At 34.8% G+C, this 25,938-nt stretch overlaps 2 protein-coding genes across 8 annotated transcripts in view; one reads left to right on the top strand and one right to left on the bottom strand.

The window, feature by feature from the left end:
• Positions 1–2,564, bottom strand: part of LOC117794205 (sex determination protein fruitless) — a 175,586-nt gene extending 173,022 nt beyond the window's left edge. For all 6 annotated transcript variants that reach the window (XR_004618392.1, XR_004618393.1, XR_004618391.1 and 3 more), the window contains exon 1: positions 2,468–2,564. The gene's annotated coding sequence lies outside the window, so the exon portion shown is untranslated. The remainder of the gene's footprint in view (positions 1–2,467) is intronic.
• Positions 2,565–17,695: 15,131 nt separating this feature from the next.
• Positions 17,696–20,687, top strand: LOC117789718 (ubiquitin-conjugating enzyme E2 N). 2 transcript variants are annotated; one of them, XM_034628836.1, is made up of 2 exons: positions 17,696–18,067; positions 19,945–20,687. In XM_034628836.1, exon 2 carries the CDS (start codon positions 19,987–19,989, stop codon positions 20,440–20,442), a length of 456 nt encoding a protein of 151 aa, XP_034484727.1. In that variant the 5' UTR covers positions 17,696–18,067; positions 19,945–19,986; the 3' UTR covers positions 20,443–20,687. The 2 variants fall into 2 exon arrangements, with proteins under 2 accessions (XP_034484727.1, XP_034484719.1); XM_034628828.1 differs by having other exon boundaries at positions 19,939–20,687.
• Positions 20,688–25,938: the final 5,251 nt, after the last annotated feature.

Below are 25,938 nucleotides of genomic sequence, written 5' to 3'. Positions count from 1 at the left end.
ACAGATTTAAAAGTATCTTAAAGATTTTTAAATATCCTTATATCACTAAAGTAGAGTTTTCATTATTCTTTTGTGTTGCTCATTCGGAAACGTCTCACAGTCAACTCCGCCTCATACGAAGTAGAGTTAAATATCTTCTCTTTTTTCAGTTTCATCCGTTAACGTTTTACAGGCAGTTTTCTTGTAGAAATCTCGTTACCATGACAGTTATATTTCTATGTTACACTGTAATAATCTTGCACACTCTCATTTCCTCAATCTACTGAGTGATTCCTCCATATATTTGAGTACTTGCTCATTACGCTGCCTTCATAAACGTTTCACTGGCACTATCTTCACCCCAAAGACAATTAAAAGTCCTCTAATTGATGGCCCTCTGTGTGTGTGTACTCACAGCCGGAATTGCATGTTAAAGGTATAAATCTATTCCTTTACTTTCGACTTTGTTGTAAAATTGTACTCGTAATCACACACAAAACACAAAAAAAAAAACAAAAGAAAGCAATGTTGCTATGAAAATAAATTCATAATCGCAGCAATAACTTAGAGGGCTAAAGACTTTTATGAAGTACGACGAGATATGTATTAAAGTGCCCCGAACTGTAAAATGTTTTAACAACAACAACAACAACAATAAGCAATAATAAAACAGTCGAACTGCATTTGCTCATTAGTTGAACATGCGGAAAAAACACAAAGCAAAGGAAATTAGGAAAACAGATACAACGCAATTATGCGAATATTCAATGAAGTTTTGTCTATTTTGCAATCAAAAAAAAAACAAAAAGGGAAAAAACAAAAACCTGGTGGCAACGTCGCGCATGCGCCAACACGCACCACGCTCTTTTGGTGCCCTGAAGACAGACAGACAGACAGACAGACGGACAGACGGACGGACGGACGGACAGACGGACGGACTGACGTCTAATATACCCTGACACACACAATAAAAATATCCAGCACAGAGACTTCAACTTCAACTCCAACTGCGACTGAGACAGAGATTGGACTGTGTGAGTAGGCGCTTTATAAATATTTATAATTGCAATGCGATTTTTCAATAAACTTGCAACAAAATTGCAAGCGGCATTTGAAACCCTTTTGTTTTTTTTATTTTGGTGTGAAAAGTTTTGTGTGCTTTTTTTGAGCCACGCAAACTTTTAAGAATCATTAACTTCAGTCAGAACTGCGGGAGGTCGATAATTATAATCAGCAAATCTTCCACCTCAAATTCAAATAGAAATCTTATAAATTACTAAGATCTAGAATTGGAACGAATGGAATGGAACAGTTTTTGAGGACATTTTATTAAATAAAAAAATAGTTTTTAAAGAGTATTTGTTAGCCAAAATTTATTAAAAGATTAATCGTAAAATGTTTTGTATATTAAATAAATTCTAATACGCTTACTGAAGAACAGTCCAAGCCGGATAACTTTCGCAAGTAAATAAAATTACTCCCACTTGAGTTAAGTTTTAATTTTCATATAAACTAAGAAATGTTTTCACGCAAAACAAGCTCGCCATATATTAATGAAGGAAATCTTAATGCTTTGACTTATTAAATATTCTAGTTTAAAATCGTATTTATAACTTTTTACATCTGGCGCTTATATATTTTTTTTTAAAGCAATTTTCTACTTATTCTCTGGTTTTTGGCTAACTCTGCATATTAAGGGCCGGAAAACGAATTAGTCTGTTCGTAGTTCCTAATTCTGACCAAGCATTTGTTTGACTATTAAGCTGGTTTTTTGCTTTTTTTTTAGTTTAATTCTCACTTTTTTAATTGTCAGTAATCGGCACTTTTTTTTGGCCCACAAACTGACATGTTTTTTGCTTTTGCTTTCTATAGTTTTGCTCTTACGCCTTTCCTCAATTCCATTTTTATTTTCATTTACACAGTTGATAACATTCAGCACATTTTAAGCGCACATCCGCTTCTTGTAAATGATTTTATTTTGCATCAATCCATGCGCCAATATTGTGGGGAGTGAATACAAATTATTGAAAAGCTTTCAACAAATATTTCGCAGCGTTTGCGAGAAGGTAAAATTATAATTTATGAAGAACTTTTGATTTTTCTGAGTCAAGCTTAAGAGACTTAAGCATTTAGTTTATCGAAATGTACTAAATTAATTTAAAAAATATATTTTATTTAAATTCCTTTCCAATTATACAAACGCATTATTAACTAATTCAAAGATTTTCTTATTTCCTCAACTGATCCATTTTTTATGAGAATTGTATTTTATTTTAAATCAGAATATCAATTTAAACATAGAACAATTCCTTATCAATAACCTTTTTAATTCATTTGATTACAAACTATATAATGTTTTTGTAAGTTTTTAAATTGTCTTTTATTTATAATAACATTTTTTACAATCCCTTAAAATTCACAAGTCCCTAAAAACTTTACACAAATAATGTAATAATAACTTAATTAATTACTTAACTAATAAACTTACCATAAACGCCAAACACCGCAGTTTAATACTTTCTTGTTGTTGCTGCTGTTGTAGTTATTCGTGTTGTTGTTGCTGCTGTTGTTGTTGTGTCACTTGCCTCTTTTTGCATTTGTGTGAATTTCAATATATATTTTAGTTAATTTTTTTTATTATATGTTCGTTAAATCAGTTCGAAAGTTAAATTTTTTGCTTGCACAACCAAAACAAAATTTTTCTTTTCTTTTTTTTAAGGTTCTCGAGAAAATTTAAATTCTTTGTCTTTATTTTATGTTTATTTTCGTTTTTTTTTTTTAAATAATTTTCCAAAAACTTTGGTTGTTGTTAAACAAAAATTGAAAACGAAATTTGTAAAATATTTTCTTCTGTTTTTCAATATTTTTAGAATTTTTCTGGCTCACAGGTAAAATTTAAAGTTCAAAGTTCAAGTTGTTGTTTCTGATGCTTGTGGGCGGTAGGCGTGGCATGCATGCTAAACAAATGCAGCAGTCGCAATTTGGTTGTTTATTATTTAATATTTCCAAAAAAAAAAAGTAGATACCAAAACTAGACATGAAAAATGTTGCAAATTTTGTTGCAGTTGCAATTGTTGTTGTTGTTGCTTGGCTTTTTACACACACACATGAAGAATTGCATTTGATAGTTGTGGCTGTTGAAGTTGTTGTAGTTGATGTTGTTGTTGCTGTTGCTGTTGTTGTTGTTGCATTGCAGATTTGTTGTAGCTGTTGTTGTTGTGGTTGTTGGTTTGTTGTTGTTTGCAGATTTTTGTTGATTAAATTTTTTAATTTGTATTTGTTGTTGTTGTTGTTGTGGTTGTTGGTTTAAAAACGCTTGTGTTTGTTATGAATTTTGTTATAAAACATTTTGTTGTTGTTGTTGTGTTTTGAGTTTATGCCTGCAAAAAGAGAGAATTTCAAGTGGAAGAAACTATCAGCAAATGTTGTTATTATTGTTGTTCATTTTCCGACGCTAAAAAACACGCGACACAACAAAAATACACACACACACACACACAAGCAAAAAAACATTAAAGAAATTATTAATAAATGTGGCAATGTTGCAATGTTGCAAGCTGGACTTTGTTAAGGACACGCCGCAAACACGCAAACACTGGCAAATTGCGCGCGCAACAACAAAGCGACAAACAAACCAATTTCGAACATTTTTCGGCCTATTTTCAAAAGTTTCCAAACAAAAAAAACAAAATAAATAAATAAATTGTTTTACAAATTTATTTATTTATTTTTTGTTTTGCTGAAATACAAACAGTTGTTGTTGTTGCAGTTGTTGTCGTTTGTTGTTGCTGTTGCTGTTGTGAGTGTTGCCGTGTTGCGATGTTGCGATGTTGCCGCCGCGCTGCAAGTCAAACGAACGAACGAACGTATGAAAGTGTCTGCAAGAACTGCAATCGCATCGCGTGTGAAATCTCTGCGAAAGTCCAAAGCCCAAAGAACGTGCAAAACGTAAGCGAAGGCGACGACAGCAGCGGCAGCGACAGCGACAGCGGCAGCGACGTCGCAGCCAGCGTCAGTATTGCGAGCGAGGCGAATGCGAGTGCGAGTGCGCTTCGGTCGCAGCACGACGACGACGACGACGACGACGACGTCGCCTTGCAAGCTCTGCGTGCGTTAAGTCTGCGTGTGTGTGTGTGTGTGTGTGTGTGTTTGTAACTTAAGAGCGCCGCACGCGCTTCTTCAAGAGCATAAACGCAGCAGCTGCAGTTTGCAGCGCGCTCTCACGCTGCGCTGCTCAGCTCTCTCTCTGTCTCTCTGCGCTCTTTCACTCAATTCAATTCACGCAAATCAGCTGCAACAAACGAACTCAATGCGGACAGCAGACAGGCGTCAGGCAGCACATGTCGCTGTGGTCAGCGCGGCGTATGCGTAATATATGCAACTGCACTATGTATAAATGTGTGTGTGCCTGTGTGTGTGTGTGTAACGTCTAGTCACAGCTGTGAAACAGTTGAAGATTCATTTGAGACAAGTCTAATATTAAGCCAAAACAAAGCTTCAACGAATAAAACAAAACTCTAGAAATTATTCAGTTAACTGAAATATTATGTTTAAGAATTGCTTTAAAATATGTTTTAGACAACGTAACATAAATATATTTAAACGACTTGAAATAATTTGCAAATATTTAACAAATGAGTTTCACCAAAATTTTTTAATGCCAGAGCACTTAAAAATGTTCTCAGTAATATTTATAGCATTAATTTCACAATTTTTCTCGGAAAAATATTATCAAGTATTTGTGGTAATATTTGGGATTTTTTCACATTTTCATATCAACATTTATTTAAGCAATAACATAAAACATATTTCGCTAACTGTTTAACATATATATTATATTTTTTCTGGTGCATCTTAAAAAAAAAATAGAACAGAAAACCAAGTTAAATTTCTAGGAGGAATCTAGCAGTAAAAAAAAAGACCGACGGCAATTTGCCCTTCTTCTCTCTTTTGTTTGTAACTTTATCGTCTTCTCTGTCTTCTCACTTTCTAATTCTCCGCTGCTTCTTGATCTTCTCACACGTTTAATACGCTCAAAAATAAACACTCTTTGAAAAAAAAAAAATATTTAAAAAAAAAATTGCAACAAAATTACAAAACGTTTTTCACTTTTCCACTGCGCGATATTGCATTTTTTTGCTTATTATTATTATTGAATTATTTATTGGCAAATTTATTGCTGCATTTCTCGGCACTTGAAAATATAATTTTCTATATGATTTTTCAATTTATTGAATATTTTTGTATTCTCAAATATTTTCACAACGCACCAGGAAAAAAAATTCATTTGAAGAACACAGCAAAAAAAATGTTTGGGAAATTCAGTTAGTTAATCTCATGCGATTTTCAACGACGCGCGCGACACGATTTTTTGAATTTTTTTGAAATATTTTATAAATTTTCTTTTTTTGTAATTTAAGTTTATTTTTAATTTTATAATTAAAAAATATTTTTTTTACTTGTTTGCGGCGGCAACAACTTGAAATATTAAAAAAAATTGTGGATGTTTTGTGAATTTTGTTTTGTTGTCGGTTGTTGGTTGTTGGTTGTTGAAGTTGTTGTTGGTTGAAGTTGTTGTTGCTTCTTCCGCGAGCTGCGTACGTGCGCGACAACGTGCGGATCTGTTATGATTCAATACGTTTTCGATACGTTACGTTGAACGTCGCCGGACCACGCGGCAGGCTGCGACGTCAACGGCGGCAGCGCGAAAGGCTCACACACTGACACGGACACCCAAGCACACGCACACATACACACACACACACACACACTCATGGAGAGACGCAGCAACTCGCAGAATGCAAAAAAAAAAAAAGAAGCGAAAAATAAAGAAGAAGCAGAAGAGGAAGCAACACGATTCTAAGCGCTGACTGCGCGCTCAAAACTTGAGCGCAGCTCAAAGCGACGTCGACAGCGACAGCGACGCACCGCTGCAACATAGAGCAACGCAGACGTCGCTGCAAGCAGCGGCAGCAGCCCCCAAAAGTGGCCACCCACACAAACACAAGCGCAGTAGCCCCCAAAGAGCGTGACACACGCGACACACACACACACATACATATATAGACACACATATGTACACATATATACAGGCAGACAGACAGGCAGCGACAGCGACTGCGACTGCGACGCTCATACGCTCTCAGTGCATATGTGTTGAGAGTGTGTGAGTGAGTGAATGAGTGTGTGTGTGAGTGCGAGCCAATCAACGTCAAATGAATCGCAGGCGCAACACAAAATAATTATTAACTTTTAAATAAATGTGAAATTTAAAAAAAATTCTAAAAAAAAATAATTTGAAACTCCAATATAAATAAAAAATCTATTAAAAATCACATAAATAGTAAAAACAAATTGAATAAAAATTTAGAAATTTTATAAGGATTCCTTAAAAAAATAGTTCAAAATTCCAATATAAATAAAAACATCTGTTAAAAATCACATAAATAGTAAAAACAAATTGAATAAAAATAAGAATAAGAAATCTTAAAAAATATTTATACAAGATAACTCTTGTTAAGAATAGAAAATATCAAATAAAAATATATATAAAATTTGATTAAGATAAAAAAAATGAAAACTTTGATATTTGCTTAGGATTTCTTAAAAAATAAATTAGAGATAATTCTAGTTACTAATAGAGAATACTCTACACAAAAAATTAATAGCTTCTTTAGTAGAAGAAGAAACTAAAGACTGTCTGAAAAATGATCACTTGAGTTAATTCCAGAAGATTCTTAACTTGATAAGTATTATGAAATCGAAAGCAACTTCCTAAATTGCGTGAGACGGGGGTAAAAGAGAGAGAGAGAGAGAGGAGAAGATGAAACAAAGTTGGCAAACAATACGCAAAAAATTGAAATTCCAAATCTACAAAGTAAAAGCAAGAAAGAGAGGGGGAGTGAGAGAAAGAGAGAGACAAGTGACGCACAGCATTGTAGAGGGCGTTTTGTGAGCTGAAGACGCGTGGAACTGCAAGGGGAGGGTGGAAGAAATGCGCCAAAAATTTAATTGTATGCAGAAAATTGCAATATTAATTATTTTAATAATTATAATAAAATTATAATTATTATGTAGAATTCAATAGAAGACGATGCATAGTAAAAGTGAGAGAACAAGTGGAATAAAGAGAGTGGGAGAGGGGAGCACCACCCACAAAACATCAAAAGCTCCCCAACCCCCTTTCGCGCTCTGCCTCTGCCGACGCACACAACGATCTCACAAAGAAAGTAGCTCAAAATAATAATTTTGGTATTGTTTTCTTTTATTATTTTTGGGCTTGCACTAGTATTTTTTTTAATATTTTTTATTTTTTGATTTTATGAACACCGTTCGTTGTAGTTTTTGTTTAGTTTTTTGAATGAATTGTTAAATTTTGAAATGTTTTTTTTTTATGTTATTGTTGTAAGTAGATTTTCTTAGCGCTTCACTCACACACAAGCGACGAGGAGCAAACGAAACAACCGAATGAACAAACTGAACAACTCTGAGTGGAGGCGACGTCAGCGTCAACGTCAGCGTCTCGCGGTCGCAGTCGTAGTCGTAGTCGCAGTCGCCAGCGTTGGCGTTCTACACTGAGCGTTTCGTCCACTGCGCTCCAAACCAAAGCAAACCAAATCAAACACACAAACACACACAGACTCACACAAACGCAGATATGAGCAAACTAATTTTTTTGCAAACTGCAAAAGTCAGAGCTCCAAACACACAGACATTCACACTCACACTTACACTCGCACTCACATTCACACAGACACTCACTCACACTCACGTGGCGGCAGAGTGAAAACGCTGCTCGCTTCGAATTGCAAAAAAGTTGCATTAAAGAGACTGAGTGAGAGAGAGAGAGAGTGAGCGCCAGCGAGAGCGAGATCCTCCAGTTGCCAACGTCGCAGCAGCAGCAACAAAAGCAACAGCCAAATGTTGCAAAGCAGCCTTTAGTTGCTCTTTAGCAACATGTTGCCAACAGCGGTCAGACACACGAACCCATGCAAAAAGTACGTAAGTACAGCAGTGAGAGCGCGAGAGTGAGTGAGAGCCAGACATTCTATGCCATTTTGCGAATTCTCTTTTGTTGCGAATTTTTGTCGCTTCATCTACACACACACACACACACACACAAACGCACACGCACACCTGCTTCGTTTCGCTCTCGCCGCCTCGCTAGCGTGCGTCTATGTATGTGTGCGTGTGTGTGCCAAAGAGATCCCAGCGGCAAGCGGTGACGTCGACGCCGACGTCGCTGTCGTTGTTGCTGCCTGAGCGTGCGAAAAAATTAGCAAATAAAATAGCAACAACAAACGCACGCACACACACACACACACATAGAGAGAGAGAGGCGAAAACACAAGCACATGGCATAGAAAAAGTGTGCAAAAAAAGCGCAAAAAATTAGAAAACACAAAGCACATACTTACACACACACACACACCCACACACACATACAACTAGTTAACTTTTTCGGCTCGCAAAAAAAAGCAAAGAAGTAAAAAATATATAAATTAAATGAGAAAAAAGCGATTCGCGCAGATATCTCGCTAGGGGCCCCCGATGAGTCTAGAAATGAGCGCAACAACAACAACGGCAACAACAACAACTAAGCAACAACTTAACCGACAAATTCGCACAACATTTTTGCAATGCGTCCGTCGGGGGCTTTTGGGCGGAGCGGGACGGGGGCGGGGGTGTGGCAGAGGGTGCTGGGTTGGGGGAGAATTCTGCTGCTGAGTTGTTGGGCAGACAAACGACATAATTAATCACCTGCCTTGTTGTTGTTGCTCTTGCGATCGTGGCGAAAGTTTGACAAGCGCTGTGCGCATACAAAGTGTGCACTTTCCATGCAACATTTGACAGGCACTGCCGCCGTTAACATTACGCATTATCAGTGCTGCCAGAATTTCAGGCAATTAAACAGCCATTTTGATCAACAAAGTTCAAAAAAAGGAAAACAATTATTTAAAGTGCAAAAATAGGCCAAGTCCATGTGAATAATACACTGATCGGTTTGTTTCGCGAATTGGTTTATATACCCACTGAACCCAAAGTTTGGGCACGAGCCTTGGTTTAATTTCATAAAAAAAAAATACTTTTATTGTTATATATTTTCTCTACATTTGGAACTAATTAAATTTTTTTTAAAGAAATCAAATTTTAATGAAAATTTTTTTTTATTTGAAGATTTAATTATGACTTATTTTAATCCGAAGTCTCAAATTATTTCGTAATATTAGAAAACCATACTATTTATGTAATTATTTTTTTGTTCGAACCGAATCTTTTTTTTTAGAAAGCGGTTCGGTTTAGGTTCGGGTTCGCAAAGTAAATAATTTCAAGGGTTCGGTTCATTATCCGGTTCGGACTGCTAAAAAGCCAGAACCGAACCGGTTCTTCGAGGCTCGGTTCAGAACTGGTTTGCAGCCTTGGTGTGAACACTTTTAATTTAAATATTAAAGTTAAAACTAAAATTTTCTTTTTTCCTATTTTCTTAATTAATTTTGTTTTATTAGCGAAAAGTATTTAATTCAAATACATATATATTTTTTATCTAAGATCAATTCAAATTAACTTTTCCGCATTTTTAAAATAAATATTATCTTACCCTAAAATAAATATGGTATTTATGAATTGAAATGTTTTCTCTTTGGTTTTACTACTCGTATATTCATATTAACCTTGACATTTATGTATATTTTTAGTTAAATTAAAATGTATTATATTTAATTTTAATACTTTTTCTAACACAAATACTTTTTTATTTAAATTATTTATTTTTTCTATCAGTAAATGTTATGACAAAATGGAATACGCCAAAATTCCTATTTCAGCCGTAATTATCGATGTTAGCCAAAAAATTATATTTACGATTTATATCATTTAAATCATTTCTAATTCTTATTTTAAATTTTTATTTAAAAAATGCAAAACATATTTAAATATCAAATTTCATTAAATGTTAAGAAATCGCAAATAAGAGTTATTTATAAGAGATATTCCGTAACTCTTAGAGAAATATTTGGAAATTATATTTAAATTGCAATATTTGTTTTATGACTTATTAATTTATTTACATACTGATCGACCTTAATAAATAACCTACATCTCTAAAATTAAAACACATTCATAGTTAATAGCATTTCTTTCAATATTCGAGCTTTTGCAAGTGTAAAATCTAGCTATTTAGTAGCTAAATTAACAGCACTACTTATACGCATGAAAACAGTTGTGGAGCCACTGTGCCAGTATTGATCACAGCAGTAGTTGGAAAAGCACTGCCCAGTCATTATTTTAATCAGCAGTGCTGCTAAAACTGTTAGCAGACAAACTAATTTCACATTTTTGTTTAATACAAAATTAATTTAAATAAAAAACTGTACCTACAATTAATATACATTTATTTAATGTTTCTTTTTGTAATATTACTGAACAAATTAATTAATAAGTTCCCAAAATCTTTTTTTAATTGTAAAAATGTATGTTAAAAATTGAGCCTAGAATTCAAATATCTATATCTCATAAGCTGTATGTGAAATGTTTTGGTTCGGCAATGAATCAAATTTTGTTTTTTTTTTAATTTTTTAATCCAATGGATGTCTTTAATTATCATTTCTAAGCTTCTGTCAAAATCCATAATAGTGTCTTTAATAATAATTTATAGAAACAACATGTAAAAGATTTTAGCAAAATAATATATGTACACTGCGTATTTTGTCAAATCAAATACTTGATTTACGGGTTATGTGTATATAATTAAATTTTACTTTATGTCGACAAATATTTCAACTACAAAACTTAGAAGTTCGATTTAATGGTTTAGGCATAGATCAATATTTCGCTTAGATTTTTACTACTATAAATTAAAATTAAACTATTATAAATTTATTTTAGCTAATAAATTAAATATATAGTACATACATGAATTGCTAACATATTCAAAATTTCGATAAACAAACTCCAATGAGATGTCGATTTTTCATGAAAATCGATTAAATTAACTTTAAAATTATTGATTTATTAAGTTACTTTCATAAATTGTAAATCTTTTCTTCAAAAATTAGCTATTTTGACTTCTATTGCTTCTAAGCTCATTCTTTCTATAATATTAAGAAATTTACATATATGTCTCCATCCAAGTTAAAATCTATCGACTTAATCAAATGTATCCTTTTAAAAGAACGATCGCTTCGAAATTTTTTGCATAGAGAGCTAAAAAAATTTATTTGAAATACAAAAAAAATAGGAATTTAAGATTGACATCAGCATTTAGTAAATTTAAAATAAATATCGATCTCAATTTTTATAAATAAAACTCGGATCTGATCATAAAATTTAATTTAAGGAATAACACTTATTTGTATTTTTTTATTTTAAAATACCGGGCTTAAAATAAAAGTAAATTCTTATTTTTTATTGAAATCAAAAAATCAAAAATAAGAGTTGATCGTGCTCTTGTTTAAATCCCCAACCTGCTCTCAATGTTTGCTCTCTCTTTCTCTCTTACACTCTGACTTGCTCCCTATCTATCTGCCCCTCTCTGTCTTTCATTATATTTTTATTACTTTGCTCGTCGACGCAACCACAACGATTCCCCCACCCCCATCCGTGCACCCCTTCTCTTGTCATCAATCTACCTTTTGTAGCACCTTTTGCATTTGTTGTTTTTGTGTTTTTCTCCCGTTCGTTTTTGTTTTATTCTTTTTGCTCATACATATTTTGTTTTGCATTTTCATCGTTGGTTTTGTTTTTATTTGAAAATTCGTTGTTTGCTCAATAAAATCGAAATGCAAGACATTGCACCCCCAGCCCCTAGAGCTGCCCCACCCCCAACACCAGCGGAGTCGTGTTGTTCGTCAGCAACCCCTTTTGGGCCAACGCAACCCCCAACCCCCAACCACCGACCGCCGACCCTTAACCCTCCTTCCCTCCGATGTTACCCCTTTCAGTCAGCACGCAGTCGCCACACTCACACACACACACACACACACAGACAGCGACGCAGCACGCAACACTCAAATAAACTCAGACATTGACTCCAAAAAGGCAACAACATCAAGAGGGGTAGGTGGTAGGGGGTGGGTTGGGGGTTGGAGGTTGGAGGTCGGCTGAATGGACTCTGTGCCTATATGCAAGGCCCAGCGGCCGACAGACGCCCACACACACACACACACACACACACACACACACACGAAACGCAGACGAAGCGACGCGATGCGATGCGACATCGAAGTCAACGTCGACGTCGACGTCCAACGACGACGACGACGACGACGCGACGTCAACTTTCGTCCTTTGCTTCGTTTGCGTTTTTTGCGCTCCTTTTTGTTGGCCTGCGTTGCCAAGGGTTTCCTTTGTTCAGCCAAAACCACCCCCCCCCCTCCTACCCCACCCGCTCTTCAGCTTCTTGGCACGACAAGTCTGTTGCACTCACGACCCCACAACAACAACAACAACGACGCCGCCTAATGACTAACGGACACTTTTTTTACAGTTACGTTTTATTTCATTTGGTTTTTCGGTTCGTTGTCGTCGTTTTTGTTGTTTTTGTTGTTCTTTGTGCGCTGCGTGCCAACTTCACACACACACACACACACACACACACTCCCCCAACCCTATCCTTTTCCCACCCCACCCCACAAGCACTTCCCCGCACAGAAATAAAAAAATATTCCCTGCCCCGTCGTTTTTGCCTAAAGAGACGAAAAACAACAAGAAGAAGAAGAAGAAGCGGCAGCAGCAGCAGCAGAAGAAGAAGAAGACCGAAAAAATGTTTTTTGTGTTTTGCATTTTTTGTTTTGCTCGTTTTGTTCGTTGCGTTTTTCGTCGTATACGCTGCCAGCAGCGCAGTCGGCGTCGCTGCGTTTTCTCTCTTAACTTTTTACCGTTGGCGCTCTCTCCCTCTCTCTCTCTCGCTCGCTCCATCGCTCTTGACGCTGCGTTCTCACTCAATGCATGAGTTCAACTGCAGTTGGGCCAAAGAGACAGAGAGCGAGAGAGAAAGAGAGCGAACGTTGGCGACAGAAAGAGAGCGCGCTCCTTTAGCAACATGTTGCGGAGCAACATTGATGCATATATTTTAATTAGATGCGTATAGAAGGTAGCTAGATAGGGGCGGGGGTGAAAGGGGGGTTGGAGTTGTTGTCTTGAATGCAGCGCAAGGATATGACAGAAAAGGGAGAAGAACGATGACAATGTTAATGAAGTGAAGCAAAAATGCCAAACACTTTTCACAAGGGATGGGGGCTAGGGGTTGGGGATTGGGGGCTGAAGATTTGGGCAAAATAATATTTTTACAGTCGGTTGAGGGGGAAAAAGCGAAAGCTGCCAAGTCGAGAGAAACAGAGAATGAAGAGAATTGAGAGCAAAAACAACTTAACACACACACACACACACATACAGTTGTCTCAAGGCTGCCTCCTCCTTCCCTCCCCCACCCCTTCCGAACCGCACTCTGCAGGACAAACAACTGAAATAGGACAAAGTAATTGGCAAGTAAAAATATTTCGCTGACAATAAATTTCTCACACTTTTATCTATCCTCTGCTCTCTTTCTATCTCTATCTGACTCTTCTCCCTGTCTCGATTGAGTTAACCCCCATAAAGGTCAAAAAACACTCAGTTTTCCGAGTTAAGATTGTTACAGAAATCAAAGACGAAACTCGATAGAAAAATGAGGATATTGGAAAACACATAAGACTTTTGAGATTGAGGAATACTCTATATTTGAATATATAGTGAATCAAATAATCAGAATAAATGCTGCAAAACGCAGACATTTTGTAAAAACTTCTGGTGCTTCTTAATATTTAAAATTATTATAATTATCATTAGAGATTTCTGGTTAAAGTAAAATGGAAAATCTCTGATATACAAATGTTCAAGAATAGTATATATTTCATGATGAATAAAAAATAAATAAGCTCCAAAGATATGCCCTAAATATAGCCAACCAAAAAACTCCAGAAAATAAATTGAGTTTTGGGAGATTTTCGATTGGTTTTTTAATTTTTAATTATATTTTCTAAACTTTTTGCATTAAGTGTTTATTAAGAGAATTATGTTGACTTTCTCTTAATGTAGTAAAGTAGTTTTAATAACAATAATTGATTTGAAAATCTTATGATTCAGACTTGAGTTTGAGTTTAAATCAGCTACCATATTTAAGTTTCTCAAACTTATGTGCATTATCGTTTTAAAAATACAAAAGCAGTTCTTTTAAAACAAACAGAATGTTTAGCTTTCTCTAAATTACTTCTGTTTTATTTTTTTATGTAATATAAAATGTATTTTTAAGATATGTTTAAATATTTTTCTTTATTTGTCGTATAATTTTCGAAACATTTTTTGAGTTGAGCACTTTTATCTTGATCTTAAAGAAAAATTGCTAAAATAGTTAAATTCTTATAACAAATTCTGGAAATTTTGGGTACAATTTTCTTGATCGTTCTTAAAATACACAGGATTTCTGCATAAATATGCAGTATTTAAATAGTACTAAATACTAGTGATCGATTAACCTAAAAATGGACATTGTAATGCTCAAAAAATATATGTACATATGTATGTATAAAATACACTTTGCACACATTGTAAGCACTTAACCTCAAGCTAACTGTAACTATCGACAACAATAAGAACAACAACGACAAAAACAACAATGGGCAACCCACCCTCATAGATAAGAAGGGAAAAAAGTGCAATGTAAACTGCGCCATATTGAAAACTGTCAGCCATTAAAATTTATAGAAATGTGCGAACACACTGTGGCGCCGACAGCGACGCCGGCAGCGGCGGCAGCAGCGCCTAAAATGCGTGCAGCAACAATAACAACAAGCAGATCAGCTGGGTCTGTTCTGTGTGTGAGGTGGTGGGGGGGATGGGGTTGGGAGAACGTAGTAAAAAGTAGTAAAAGCAGCTGCAAAGAAAAAGAAAATAAAAAGAAAGAAACAAACACAACAAGAAGCGACTCAAGAGCAAATAAAGGTCGCCCAACAGCTGCGTAGCAGCGCCACATGCAGCTGCAGCTGCAGTCGCAGTCGCAGCATGCAGAGAGAACAGCAGCAGAAGCAGCTGAGCGCAAGCCGAAATGTAATGCGCGCATTCAATCGCTCTCGCTCGCTCTCTCATAGAGTCACCACTATACTGGCTGCATGCAATGGATGGGGGAGGGAAGAGCGAGGCACGAGAGTGCAAGAGTTTCGTATTCTGTGTGTGTGTGTGTGAGAGAGTGGGCTGGGTTTTGTTTTGTGCGCTGGCTAACTAAAGTCGCCGTCGCCCAGCCTAAAAGCAGATCGCACATGTGTGCGTGCGTGTGTGTGTGTGTGTGTTAGTGTGTGTTAGTGTGTGTATGCACATGGCTGCTGCTGCTGCTTTTGTTGTTGCTGTTGTTGTTGCTTTGTAGTTGCGAGGCTCGTTTTTGTATGTGCGTCCATTGGGCATTGCACATGTGTGCATGCACATGTGTGTGAGAGCTTTGACTCTTGCTTGTGTGCGTGCGTGTGTCAGGCCAAAGCCAAACCTCTCGCTCTTTCTCTCTCTCTCTCCCTCTCCCTCTCTCTCTATCACTCTCTACTGCCCAATGGCCGTGTGCGGGGGGCGTTAAAACGCATAAATGTTGATTACACACAAATTGACATTTTTCTTCTTTTTTTTCAAGCACAAAAAAAACACAAAATGTTGTTTTATTTTGGGGCGACGCGGGGGCGTGTATTAAATGTGCGCCTATGTATGGTCAGTATTGCAGTTGTTTTTGTTTTTGTTGTTGTTGTTATTGCTACTCCTGTTGTTGTTGTTGTTGTTGTTGCTGTTGTTGTTGTTGTATTGGTTCAATTGCAAATGACCAAACAGAGGGACGCAGTGTAAATATGTCTCGTATATATGTACATAAGTATGAGCTTTTTCATCTGTGCATGTGCATGTCTACACATATGTATGTGCGTGTGTGTGTGTGTGTGTGTGAGTGCTTGTAACTCTCGCTCTCCTGCTGCCGCGACCTCTGCTGCTGCTGTGCGAAATTTGAAACAAGTGCAAAAGTTGATAGCGTCGACAGCGACAGCGACGTCAACGTCAACGGCAATTGCTCAAATGTCAACGAATATGGCCAATGTTTTTCTTTTTTGTTGTTTTTGCTGCATTATTTATGTTTTTTCTAGTCAGTTGTTTATTCCAAATATGGAATTTTTAAAAAAAATTCAATTCTAGACCTGCTTCAATTTTAATTTAAATAATAATTATATTTTTTAAATTGTTTAATTGTTTCCAATTTTCTTTGATTGTTTTAACCCAATAAAAAATGTAATAAAAACAATTCATAACTATTGAAAAAATTCGAACTTAATATAATGAGAATTTTATTATATTTCCACTATTTTAAAATCAAGATTAAGCTAAATAATAGATGAAATTTATATAATTTATTAACACAGAATTCGATTCTCAAGTAACACATTTTGATTATATGTAATTTGAAAATGTAAACAATCTAAAAAAAATATATATTAAAAATATATGAATAAATAATATTGAATATTATAAGATATTTTTAAATTTGACTTGTATTGGAAATCATTTTTTTTTATTTTTTCCTACGATCGATTGATTTATAGATGACACAGACAAAATTAGTAATAAAATAAATGAATAATATATAAATAAGCTTAAATCGAAACATATTATTTAACTAAGAAGAATCTATGTTATACATTAAGATTGTATTTTTATTTTAATTGAATATTTGATTGGTAACACTAGGCAACCATATCTACATTTTTTATATACATCCAAATCCATACCAAATCCAATTTTTTATATACATTTGTCATCATTGCCCGAGAACGTGCAAGCCGATTATTTTGTTTCGATATTTCACATATTTTTGAAGTAAAAAAATCGTAAAATAACCAAAAAAAAAAATTTAAATATATTAACAAAAATTCTAATTTTCTCAATTCAAAATATGATACCTCTAAAACGTCCGATTAAAAGTTGAAACTGTATGTGAATATCTTACAGACATATTCATTAGCTTTAAAAAAAGCAAAGCTTTTAAAAATCTCTCTTGAGAGAATATGCAAGCTCATCTCTGAAAAAAGTTTAAAAAAATCTAAATAATAAAATACAAACCATAACATAGAAAAAATTGAAAGTTGTTTTTTGGTCATGGTCATATAGGGCCCATATGTATCGAAAAAAGTGGGTATGGTACATTTAATTTAATTTTATATTATTATTAATAATTTATTTACATTTAAAAAAAATTTTTCACATTTTAGATATATTAATTATAAATTAATCAAATTAGAAACGTGATGTGATTGGCATCGAGTTGGATATCTTATTTCATTTTCCATTTACCTGCAATTACTTATTCTAATTGGCATGCCGCACAGCGCAACAAAAGCTGCTGGCTGGCAAACTCACGTCAGCATCGTGCCGCAAAGCTGGTTGCTACGCACATTTGACAGCCGACTGCTCAAAGGGTTGTCAGCACTTTGCCTTAATTTATATGTGGCAATAAATATTTGACCTAGCTGGTAAGCATTAAAAGCAATAATTTATTATTTAAAAATCATACAATTCTAAGAAAAAAAGAATTTTTCATTTAGCTGCAGTAGTTTAGCAGTAAAAAGTAAATACAATTTATCTCGTTTGGCATTGCATGCTCTGGCAACCCTGCGGCATTGATATAGCGTCTCACACGTATACAACACATGCAAACAAAAGCAACACACCAATATACCAACACAAACAAAGCGCGTGTAGACAATTTTTTTTTCAACGTTCATAATTTGCGTGGAATTTGGGAGCTGCAAACAAAACTGCAAATATTGTAAAGAATTATTTAATAAAATTCTGAAAGAGAATTGGCAAAAAACAATTGTATTTTGTTGTTGTGATGTGTGTGCATGGTTAATATTGTAGTTTGTGTACTTGATTCTGTGTGCTGTGTGCAAGTGCAAGAACAAAAACAAGAATAAGATAAAGAAGAAGACAAAGAGTGAGCAGCAACAGCGGTGAGAAAGAGGAGTTAAGAGTATAAAAAGGTGTAAAACGCATTGACGAAAATAGTAGTACGTGTGGGTGTGTGTGTTTATAGGTAAGTGTTGTTGCACTTCAAAATTCAATTGCAAAAACTGAATAAACAAATTTCGGCTTTCTTTGTCTCGCCGACTTGATACGTGTGTGCGTATCGGTGTGTGTGTGTGTGCGCTTAAATATTTGGATATTTGTTTGTTCATTTAAAACTGATATCATTTCCATTTTTTTTTGTCTTTGGTTATTATTGATTTTTCGAGCAACGTGCGTGACAAATGTGTCGCCCCCCTCTCCCCATCCCTTCCATCATTAATTGCTCACAGCATGCGTGTGTGTGTGAAGCGGCTTTTGCTGCGTGTGCATGTGTGCGTGTGTCACTCAAGAAATCAATAAATTTTTAAATAATGTATGTATACAATGGAAAAATGCAAAAGAAAACAACAAAAACTACAAATATTTCCGCATTCCAACACCTGAAAAGCAACAACAACAACGACCACAGTTTTCTGTTTTGCTTATAATTATGCATGTGTATGTGTTGTTTTTGTTGTTCTTCTCTTTGTGTGATACACATGTATGCATGTATGTAGTTGTTATTATTTGTGTTGTTATTCGTGTTTGCATTTTGGCAGCTTTCTGGAATTTTCTTAATTTGCGTTTTGGCTTTGGCTGTGCATTGTTATTGTTATTGTTATGATTGGCACAGTGGTGGCCAACGCATTGGGCTCACATGTCTGACCGGCAAATAAGGTTATGTAGCAATTAGACTTTTACACGCTTTGTATTCGTGACACGATGCGTTGCGTGCTTTAGTTGCAGTTTGCATAAATAAAACAACAAATTTAATATACACTTTATGTTGTTTATTGTTAAGGAGAAATTTTTATTTTTTCAACACTTCGAGCACAGAAAGATCCAGTAGCTGCACAGTTAAAAACTGCAGGGTATTTACCAGTCATTTACTGTACAGCTGTAACATTTAAGATTTAAAATAAAATTAAAAAAAAAAAAAAATTTGTTTGTTTGCAGGGTATCTTCGAGCCGAGCATTCTTTCAAATTTGTTCAACAGCTGTAAACTGTTGAATTTCAAGAACAAGCATCGAAATTGTTAGAAATTTAATGTTTGTCATATCAAATTGTCATTTGTTGCAGGGCATCTGTCAGTCGGGCAATCTTTAACTAGAACACTTTTACTTGTTGCTTTGATATGCAAATGGAAGATTAAATACTTCATTTTGCGCGCACACACATGCAATTTGTATCTGCATCTCGTGAAACGTATTTGTATCTTGTATCTGCTGGTGTTGTTGCTGCAATAAAATGCAGTAGCGAAAACTTTTTGCCATTTGTTGAAAGTGAAAGTCGAAGAAGCAGCAAGTTGCATGCAACGTGCACCTGCCACAACCCAGACATTAATGTACATTATATATATGCGAATGTGTATATACATATCTATATATTCTATTCTATGTGACTTTGAAACATTTCACAACAACAACAACAGCTTTTTCACAGCTGAGCTTCTCACAAACTTTCAAATTGCTGAACACAACAACAACAATTACAATCTCAACAGCAACAAGAATGTTGCATAGAATTTTGATTTAAAAATATGTGAGAAATATTTTATAAAAGCTCTCAAAAATATAATTTAGAAAATTTAGATGTGGACATTTCAACATTTCTTTCCTATTATCTAACTCCAAAGTAAATACAATATTAAAAAAAAAAAAAAAATAAAATAAGAATGTATAGCATGCAAAAAATTTCAAATTTGTGACAATTATTTTCAGAAAGTTGCGAAAAATATTTAGTTTTAGAAAATATGAAACCTAAAATTTAGATTTAGATTTATGTTAATTTGAACATTTCACATTAATTAAAATATTTCACAACACTCTAAAATTCCACGCTTTTCTTTGATCTTTCAGGGCAAAACTAACAACAACAAAAAAAAAAAAAAATAGAAAAAAAACAAGATGTCCAGTTTGCCACGTCGCATTATTAAGGAGACGCAACGTTTGATGCAGGAACCGGTGCCCGGAATAAATGCGATTCCAGATGAAAATAATGCTAGATATTTTCATGTGATTGTCACCGGTCCGAATGATTCGCCCTTTGAGGGGGGTGTATTTAAGCTGGAACTCTTTCTGCCCGAGGATTATCCAATGTCAGCGCCCAAAGTGCGTTTCATCACAAAGATCTATCATCCGAATATCGATCGCTTGGGTCGAATTTGCCTCGATGTGCTCAAGGATAAATGGAGTCCTGCTTTGCAAATACGTACCATCTTATTATCCATCCAGGCGCTATTGAGTGCCCCCAATCCCGATGATCCATTGGCCAATGATGTTGCCGAATTGTGGAAGGTCAACGAGGCGGAAGCCATACGTAATGCCCGTGAATGGACCCAAAAATATGCGGTCGAAGACTGAAGTGTTCAATCGTTGGGGGAGTTAAAAAAAAATGTATCACGGATTGAAAACTGGTGTGATTAGGGATGGGTACAGGGCGGGGCAGGGGTTACTCTACAGCAGAAACGATATGAAGGTGAATCAACAAAACGAAATTTATTTCAAATATATATTTCTTTTCCTTTTTTTTTTTTTTGATGTCTTGGGCGGGTTTTCTCTATGATAATAAAGATGAAGTTGATTATGATATAAGATTAATAATGATGTTATAAGAAAATAAAGTTTGCAACACACTTACACATAAAGAACTCAGATCAAATGTTTTATACTATAAATACGTGAGATCTTACAAATTGATTAACAACAATATTTATAATAAAAGCAAGAACAACAACAAGAACATATAACATTAATAATAATTATTGATATTAGCAAAACAATGCTCGTACATATATGACTAAATTGTGCCGTTTATGATGAATAAACATTGCTTTAAAGAACAGAACCAGAAAACTAGCAAATGCATTTCAACATGAGAGATATCTCTCTCTCTCTCTCTCTGTCTCAATCTGTCTATCTCACACTTAAAATATATTGAAATATTTTCAAATTTCGTGTTCTTGGCACCTTGTCAGTGTTTCAGGTTGGTTGTTGCTTGTTGGTTGTTGGTTGTGTTCTGAGTCCTCAGCTTTTGATCAATATGTACGACATGATTGAATAACATGATTAAGAAACGAGCCTTTTATGGAATTAGTACTTTACACACATAATAAATAATTTATATACATATAAATATATATATTAAATATATAATATTAATAAAAAAATCAAAATCAAACAATATATTGCTGACTTTTCAATGGGCTTCTAGCGGGGTTTTCAGTTAGCAAAAAATAAATTCCTTGGAAAAAATATTTTGAGCATTTAGAACTTAGCTAAGAAATATGTATTTGGTGTACTTTACACATTACATTTTTAGATATATAGATATATTGCAATTATGACTAAACATTTAAAAAGGTTCTAAAATTGTTATTATAAAAAACTTAAAATATTTTCGAAATTTAAGCAAAAATATAAAAAAGTAAGTCGGAATTTTGATATCGATTAGAAACAATTTTAAAAAGTAAGTAACTGGCATATATTTTGAGAAATCCACTTATTAAAATGATAACATTTAAATTAGAATGAAATACTAGCGAATTTCTTGAAAGGTAAGAAACGTGTACCATATTTCTATCAGCAATTACAAAAAGGAATGCAAGACGAACGAAGGATGTTTTTTAAATTAACATATCATTTTGGAAATCTAAAACCTATATGAAACTTGTAGAAAAAAAATGGATATAAAACATTTATGTCGCATTTGAAACTGACATATAACATCTGAGCATTTAATCTAGCATTTAAAACAATTCGAATTTCTAAGAAATAATTTCAGAAAGTTTCGAGAAAAATTTAAGTTCTAGAATATATAAAATTTTTGTAATCAATTTAAAAGTAAGTACAATACAATGATAAAAATACACAACTTATTCTTATCTCAAAATTCATCATAAATCCTTCTATTTGGGTTTTTAATTTTGTTTTTGTTTTAGAGGTAAGTTACATCTAACAAACAATTACCAGTATATGAAATAGTTATAGCTTCTCTGTACAAAGTGGAAGCTCGATATTGTTTTTAGACCCATGGTTTCTTGGGTAATTCTTCCTAGAATTCATCGCAGATTACGAATTTCAAAAACGCTTTGTGCATTTTTGTAAATCCATTCAAATTGCCCCACTCTAATATACATATAAAACATTTTAACTAACTATGGATACGAGTTCATCAGAAATTTGCATTGTGTGGAAAAAATTCGTAATTCGAGTCAGAAGGACAACGTTGACCTTCTGTCCTCTGAGTGCAGTTGTCAATCATTTGGTAGCGTAGGTGGTTTGTTCCTTTCCCACAGCTCTGTAAGGGGGAGGCTGCGGATGCGGATGCGGATGCAATGGCAGGGATTAAACCCTTTTTTTTATGGGGTGACCAAATTGTTGGCCACACCCCCGTACCGTTAGCATGTGCCTGCTGATTGGATGCGCGTCTCAGTGTCCTATGCGTCCCCCATTGCTGTTGTTGTTCGAGTTGTTGCTGTTGTTGTTCGAGTTGTTGTTGTTGTTGTTTTGCTCCTCGAGGCTGTTGCACACGAGGCTTCAGCTTTGGCCCAGGCTGGACAGTCAAATGTCGAATCTAACAATTTTTTTTTTTCTGCTACTCCTTTTTTTTGTTTCTGTCTCTCGCTCTCTCTCTCGCTTTCTCTAGCTCTTTACATTTCTCTAGTTTTTGCCGGCTGTGTGATGTATATTTTTCTCTCTGCTTTTTTTTTATATTTTTGTTGCTCTATGTCCAGTTCCATATATGTAGCTTTTTATCGCATTAGACTCTCACACTCTGAAATGTTCAACGCATATGCAGATGGCCCCCACAGTGGGAGGCAGGCTCTCCAGGGGGGAGTGGCCGGGGAGGTGGATGGGGGGCAGGTGTTGGCTGTGCGCTTGAGGTGAGGATTTTTATCGGCAGCAGCTTCATTGTGTGTGCTGTGTTTGCATAGACAAAGGCGAGGCCAAGCCCAAAGAACGAGACGAGGCGTACAGAAGGAGACTGAGGGGAGGAAGGATTGGGTAATGGTAGTGGGGGCGGAAGCGGGGGCGGGTGAGAGGAGAAGGGGTAGGTCTAGGCGCCAGGTTTCGGGGCTTGGCCATGGCCAACAACTGGTCAGCTATTAATCGTTTTGTGAAGTTGAAAGTCCAGGGTCTAGCTCCTGCAACATCATGTGTGGCACCTGCTGCAGGCTAAAGACAAACCCAACGCCTTCTATCTCTCTCACGCTCTTCATGTGTCTGTGTGTGTGTGTGTTGCATGTGGCATGTGGCATTCGGCAGTGGCTAAGCATATGCTTTGCTTGATCCTGCTCTTTATGCTCTGTGCTACCTCGAAGCCATGAGATAAGGCATTGTCCCTCAGCCTCAAAAAGCCGGAAACATTAGGCCTTACCTTCGATCTCTGGTTGCTGCCACTGCCACAGCCACATGTAGCCACCAGTGTTGCCAGAACTTTAAACGCAAACAATCGCAATCAAATTTGTAAAATACAAATTTTTGAGATGTTTTAAGCCCAAGTTCTTAATTCAAGCCTTGCTTTTATTTTAAAGAAATCAATTAATTATATTCTTGTTGTTGTTTTCTATTTTCTCTTCAACAAATTTTAAAATTGTCAAAAAAATCTCACATAATCATTGGTGCTCCATACATTTTTGTGAAACTTTCGGTTGGTTCCTATAAAAAAATAATTTTTGTATTATTACTGGTTTACTGTAAAAAAATCTAGCTAGCATAATAAAATAATTAAAAATAAGTTATGTTATAGTTATTAAAATACAAAAAAACACTTCATTTTATTATTTATATTTTTTATGAAGCGTAATTTTCGTTCGTTAAATCAAACTGGCTTGTAAACTTGCCAGAAATAGCAAAAAAGTTATTAAACATGTTAAGAAATGAAATTATTTTGAGCAGTACGATATTTATATATTACAAATTTATAAATTTTTCAGATAAATTGTAATATTTATTAATTTACCTTAGGCTTTTAAATGTTTCCTTTAAAATTTATTTTAATTTTTAGTTTACTTTAATTTTTAATTAACTTTTGTTCAACTGTTGTTAGTAAGCATTATGAAAATAAATTTATAAAAAATGCATTTTAATTTTTGATTACTTAAAATCTTGCTGCATTGAAACTCAATTATTTTTATTGCACAAAAAATTGAGGAAATAAGAATACTTCCTCCAAGAAAATATTCGAATATCTGAATTTGTCTGTAATAATATATTTAGATAGAAGCTATATTAATTAAAGTTGTCAAAACAGTTAAAACAATAGCCAGTCTTTTGGTCAATAGCCATTCTTTAAATTATCTAGCCTTTGTGGCTATAAATTTGCAAAGTCTAGCAATAAAATCGCTAGAGCGACAACACTAATTGCCACAGCTACAGACGCTGATTTATGTGACAATTTTGCGTTGCGCTCATAATTCGTGGCAAGCTTTATCAGATCTTCAACGCTGCGCATCTTATCTTATCTGGCCGCAGGCCCTTATCAACAAAACAAAACTGGTTGTTGGCCAATTTAAATTGGTTAATTGGCAAAACATCACGAACCATTTTATGCGTGAACTCCTTCTAAATGGCTGACAAAAGCACGTTTTACTGTAGCTATTTTTAATGTCAATAAATGCATTATGAGAGAGTAAGAAATTTACATTAAAATGGTCTGAATTAAAAGTTAAAAGCTCTTTGAGAACAGAACAAAGCTTTTGAGATTGATCCTGCAATGTATGATAGTATTTTATAAAAATATGCATCGGGACCCTTACAACTTTGAAACTTAAAAATGTATCTTGTTGCTAAAGTATGCAAGCCTAATTAAAGATTTTAGCTGAGCACTTTTTTTATGATAATTACACATTATTACGAAACTTTTGGATTCTTTATTTCAGCAAATCATTGCAATAAAATCATTCTGATAAAGTAACAGCTAAGCTACTATGAGCTTAAGAAAAAAACACATTTTAGAGACCTTATAACTTTTTAGCTATTGCATTTTATTCGCTTATTTAAAAGCCCTGCGAGTGATTAAACAGATTCGTAAGCTTGGAATTGGTTTGTAAGCACATTATTTAGAGCATTTTTACTTTTTAAAAGAAACTTTATGAGTGTAGAGAGTAAAAAGATTAAAAGATTTGATTTAAGACATTTAAGACACCAACAATATGAAGACTTTAAATAAAGTTCGAGCTTTAAGCTTATTTAACATTAATTGTATACAGTGCTTTTTTATACCCGTTACTTACATAATAAGTAAAAGGGTATATTGTGTTCGTTGGAATGTGTGTAACAGGAAGAAAGAGGCATCTCCGACCCTATAAAGTATATATATTCTTGATGAGCAATAAAATCCGAGGCGAGTGTCTGTCCGTCTGTCTGTCTGTCTGTCTGTCTGTCTGTCTGTCTGTATAAACAAAAGGATCTCAGAGACTATAAGAGGTAGAGTAACCAAATTTGGCACACACAGTTCTACGCAGATCAAGTTTGTTTCAAATTTAAGCCACGCCCCCTTCGCCCCCGAAAATCGCAAAAAACCACCGCACCCACTGTTTTTAAGATAATACGTATTTTGTGGTAGTTAACGTTATCTATTAGTATTATCTATAATCCCACTGAATCGCATCAAGATCGGACAAGTAGAACGGCAGTTATGGCGAATTAAAGTTCTCAGAGCAAAACAAGTGTTTTCTTTAAATTACTTTTACGTATTTTTAAGTTAGTAACGGGCATCCTATGGTCAGGATCTCGACTGTAGCCTTTCCGACTAGTTTTATATAAATTAAAGCTGGAAGTAGCTTAACTAGCTTAAAGCTTTTATGAGCTTTTAAAGTGCAACATACATACTATATATGCCAGAATTCAAGTCCC

The sequence above is a fragment of the Drosophila innubila genome, chromosome X (genome assembly GCF_004354385.1).
Source record: "Drosophila innubila isolate TH190305 chromosome X, UK_Dinn_1.0, whole genome shotgun sequence".
Classification (NCBI taxonomy): Eukaryota; Metazoa; Arthropoda; class Insecta; order Diptera; family Drosophilidae; genus Drosophila; species Drosophila innubila.
Note: the sequence above shows the minus strand (reverse complement) of the source record. Positions and strands in the feature narration are given on the sequence as shown.

What these genes read in the sequence shown, in the direction of transcription:
- LOC117789718 (XM_034628836.1), top strand. Translation starts at nt 19,987, where the DNA reads ATGTCCAGTTTGCCACGTCGCATTATTAAGGAGACGCAACGTTTGATG.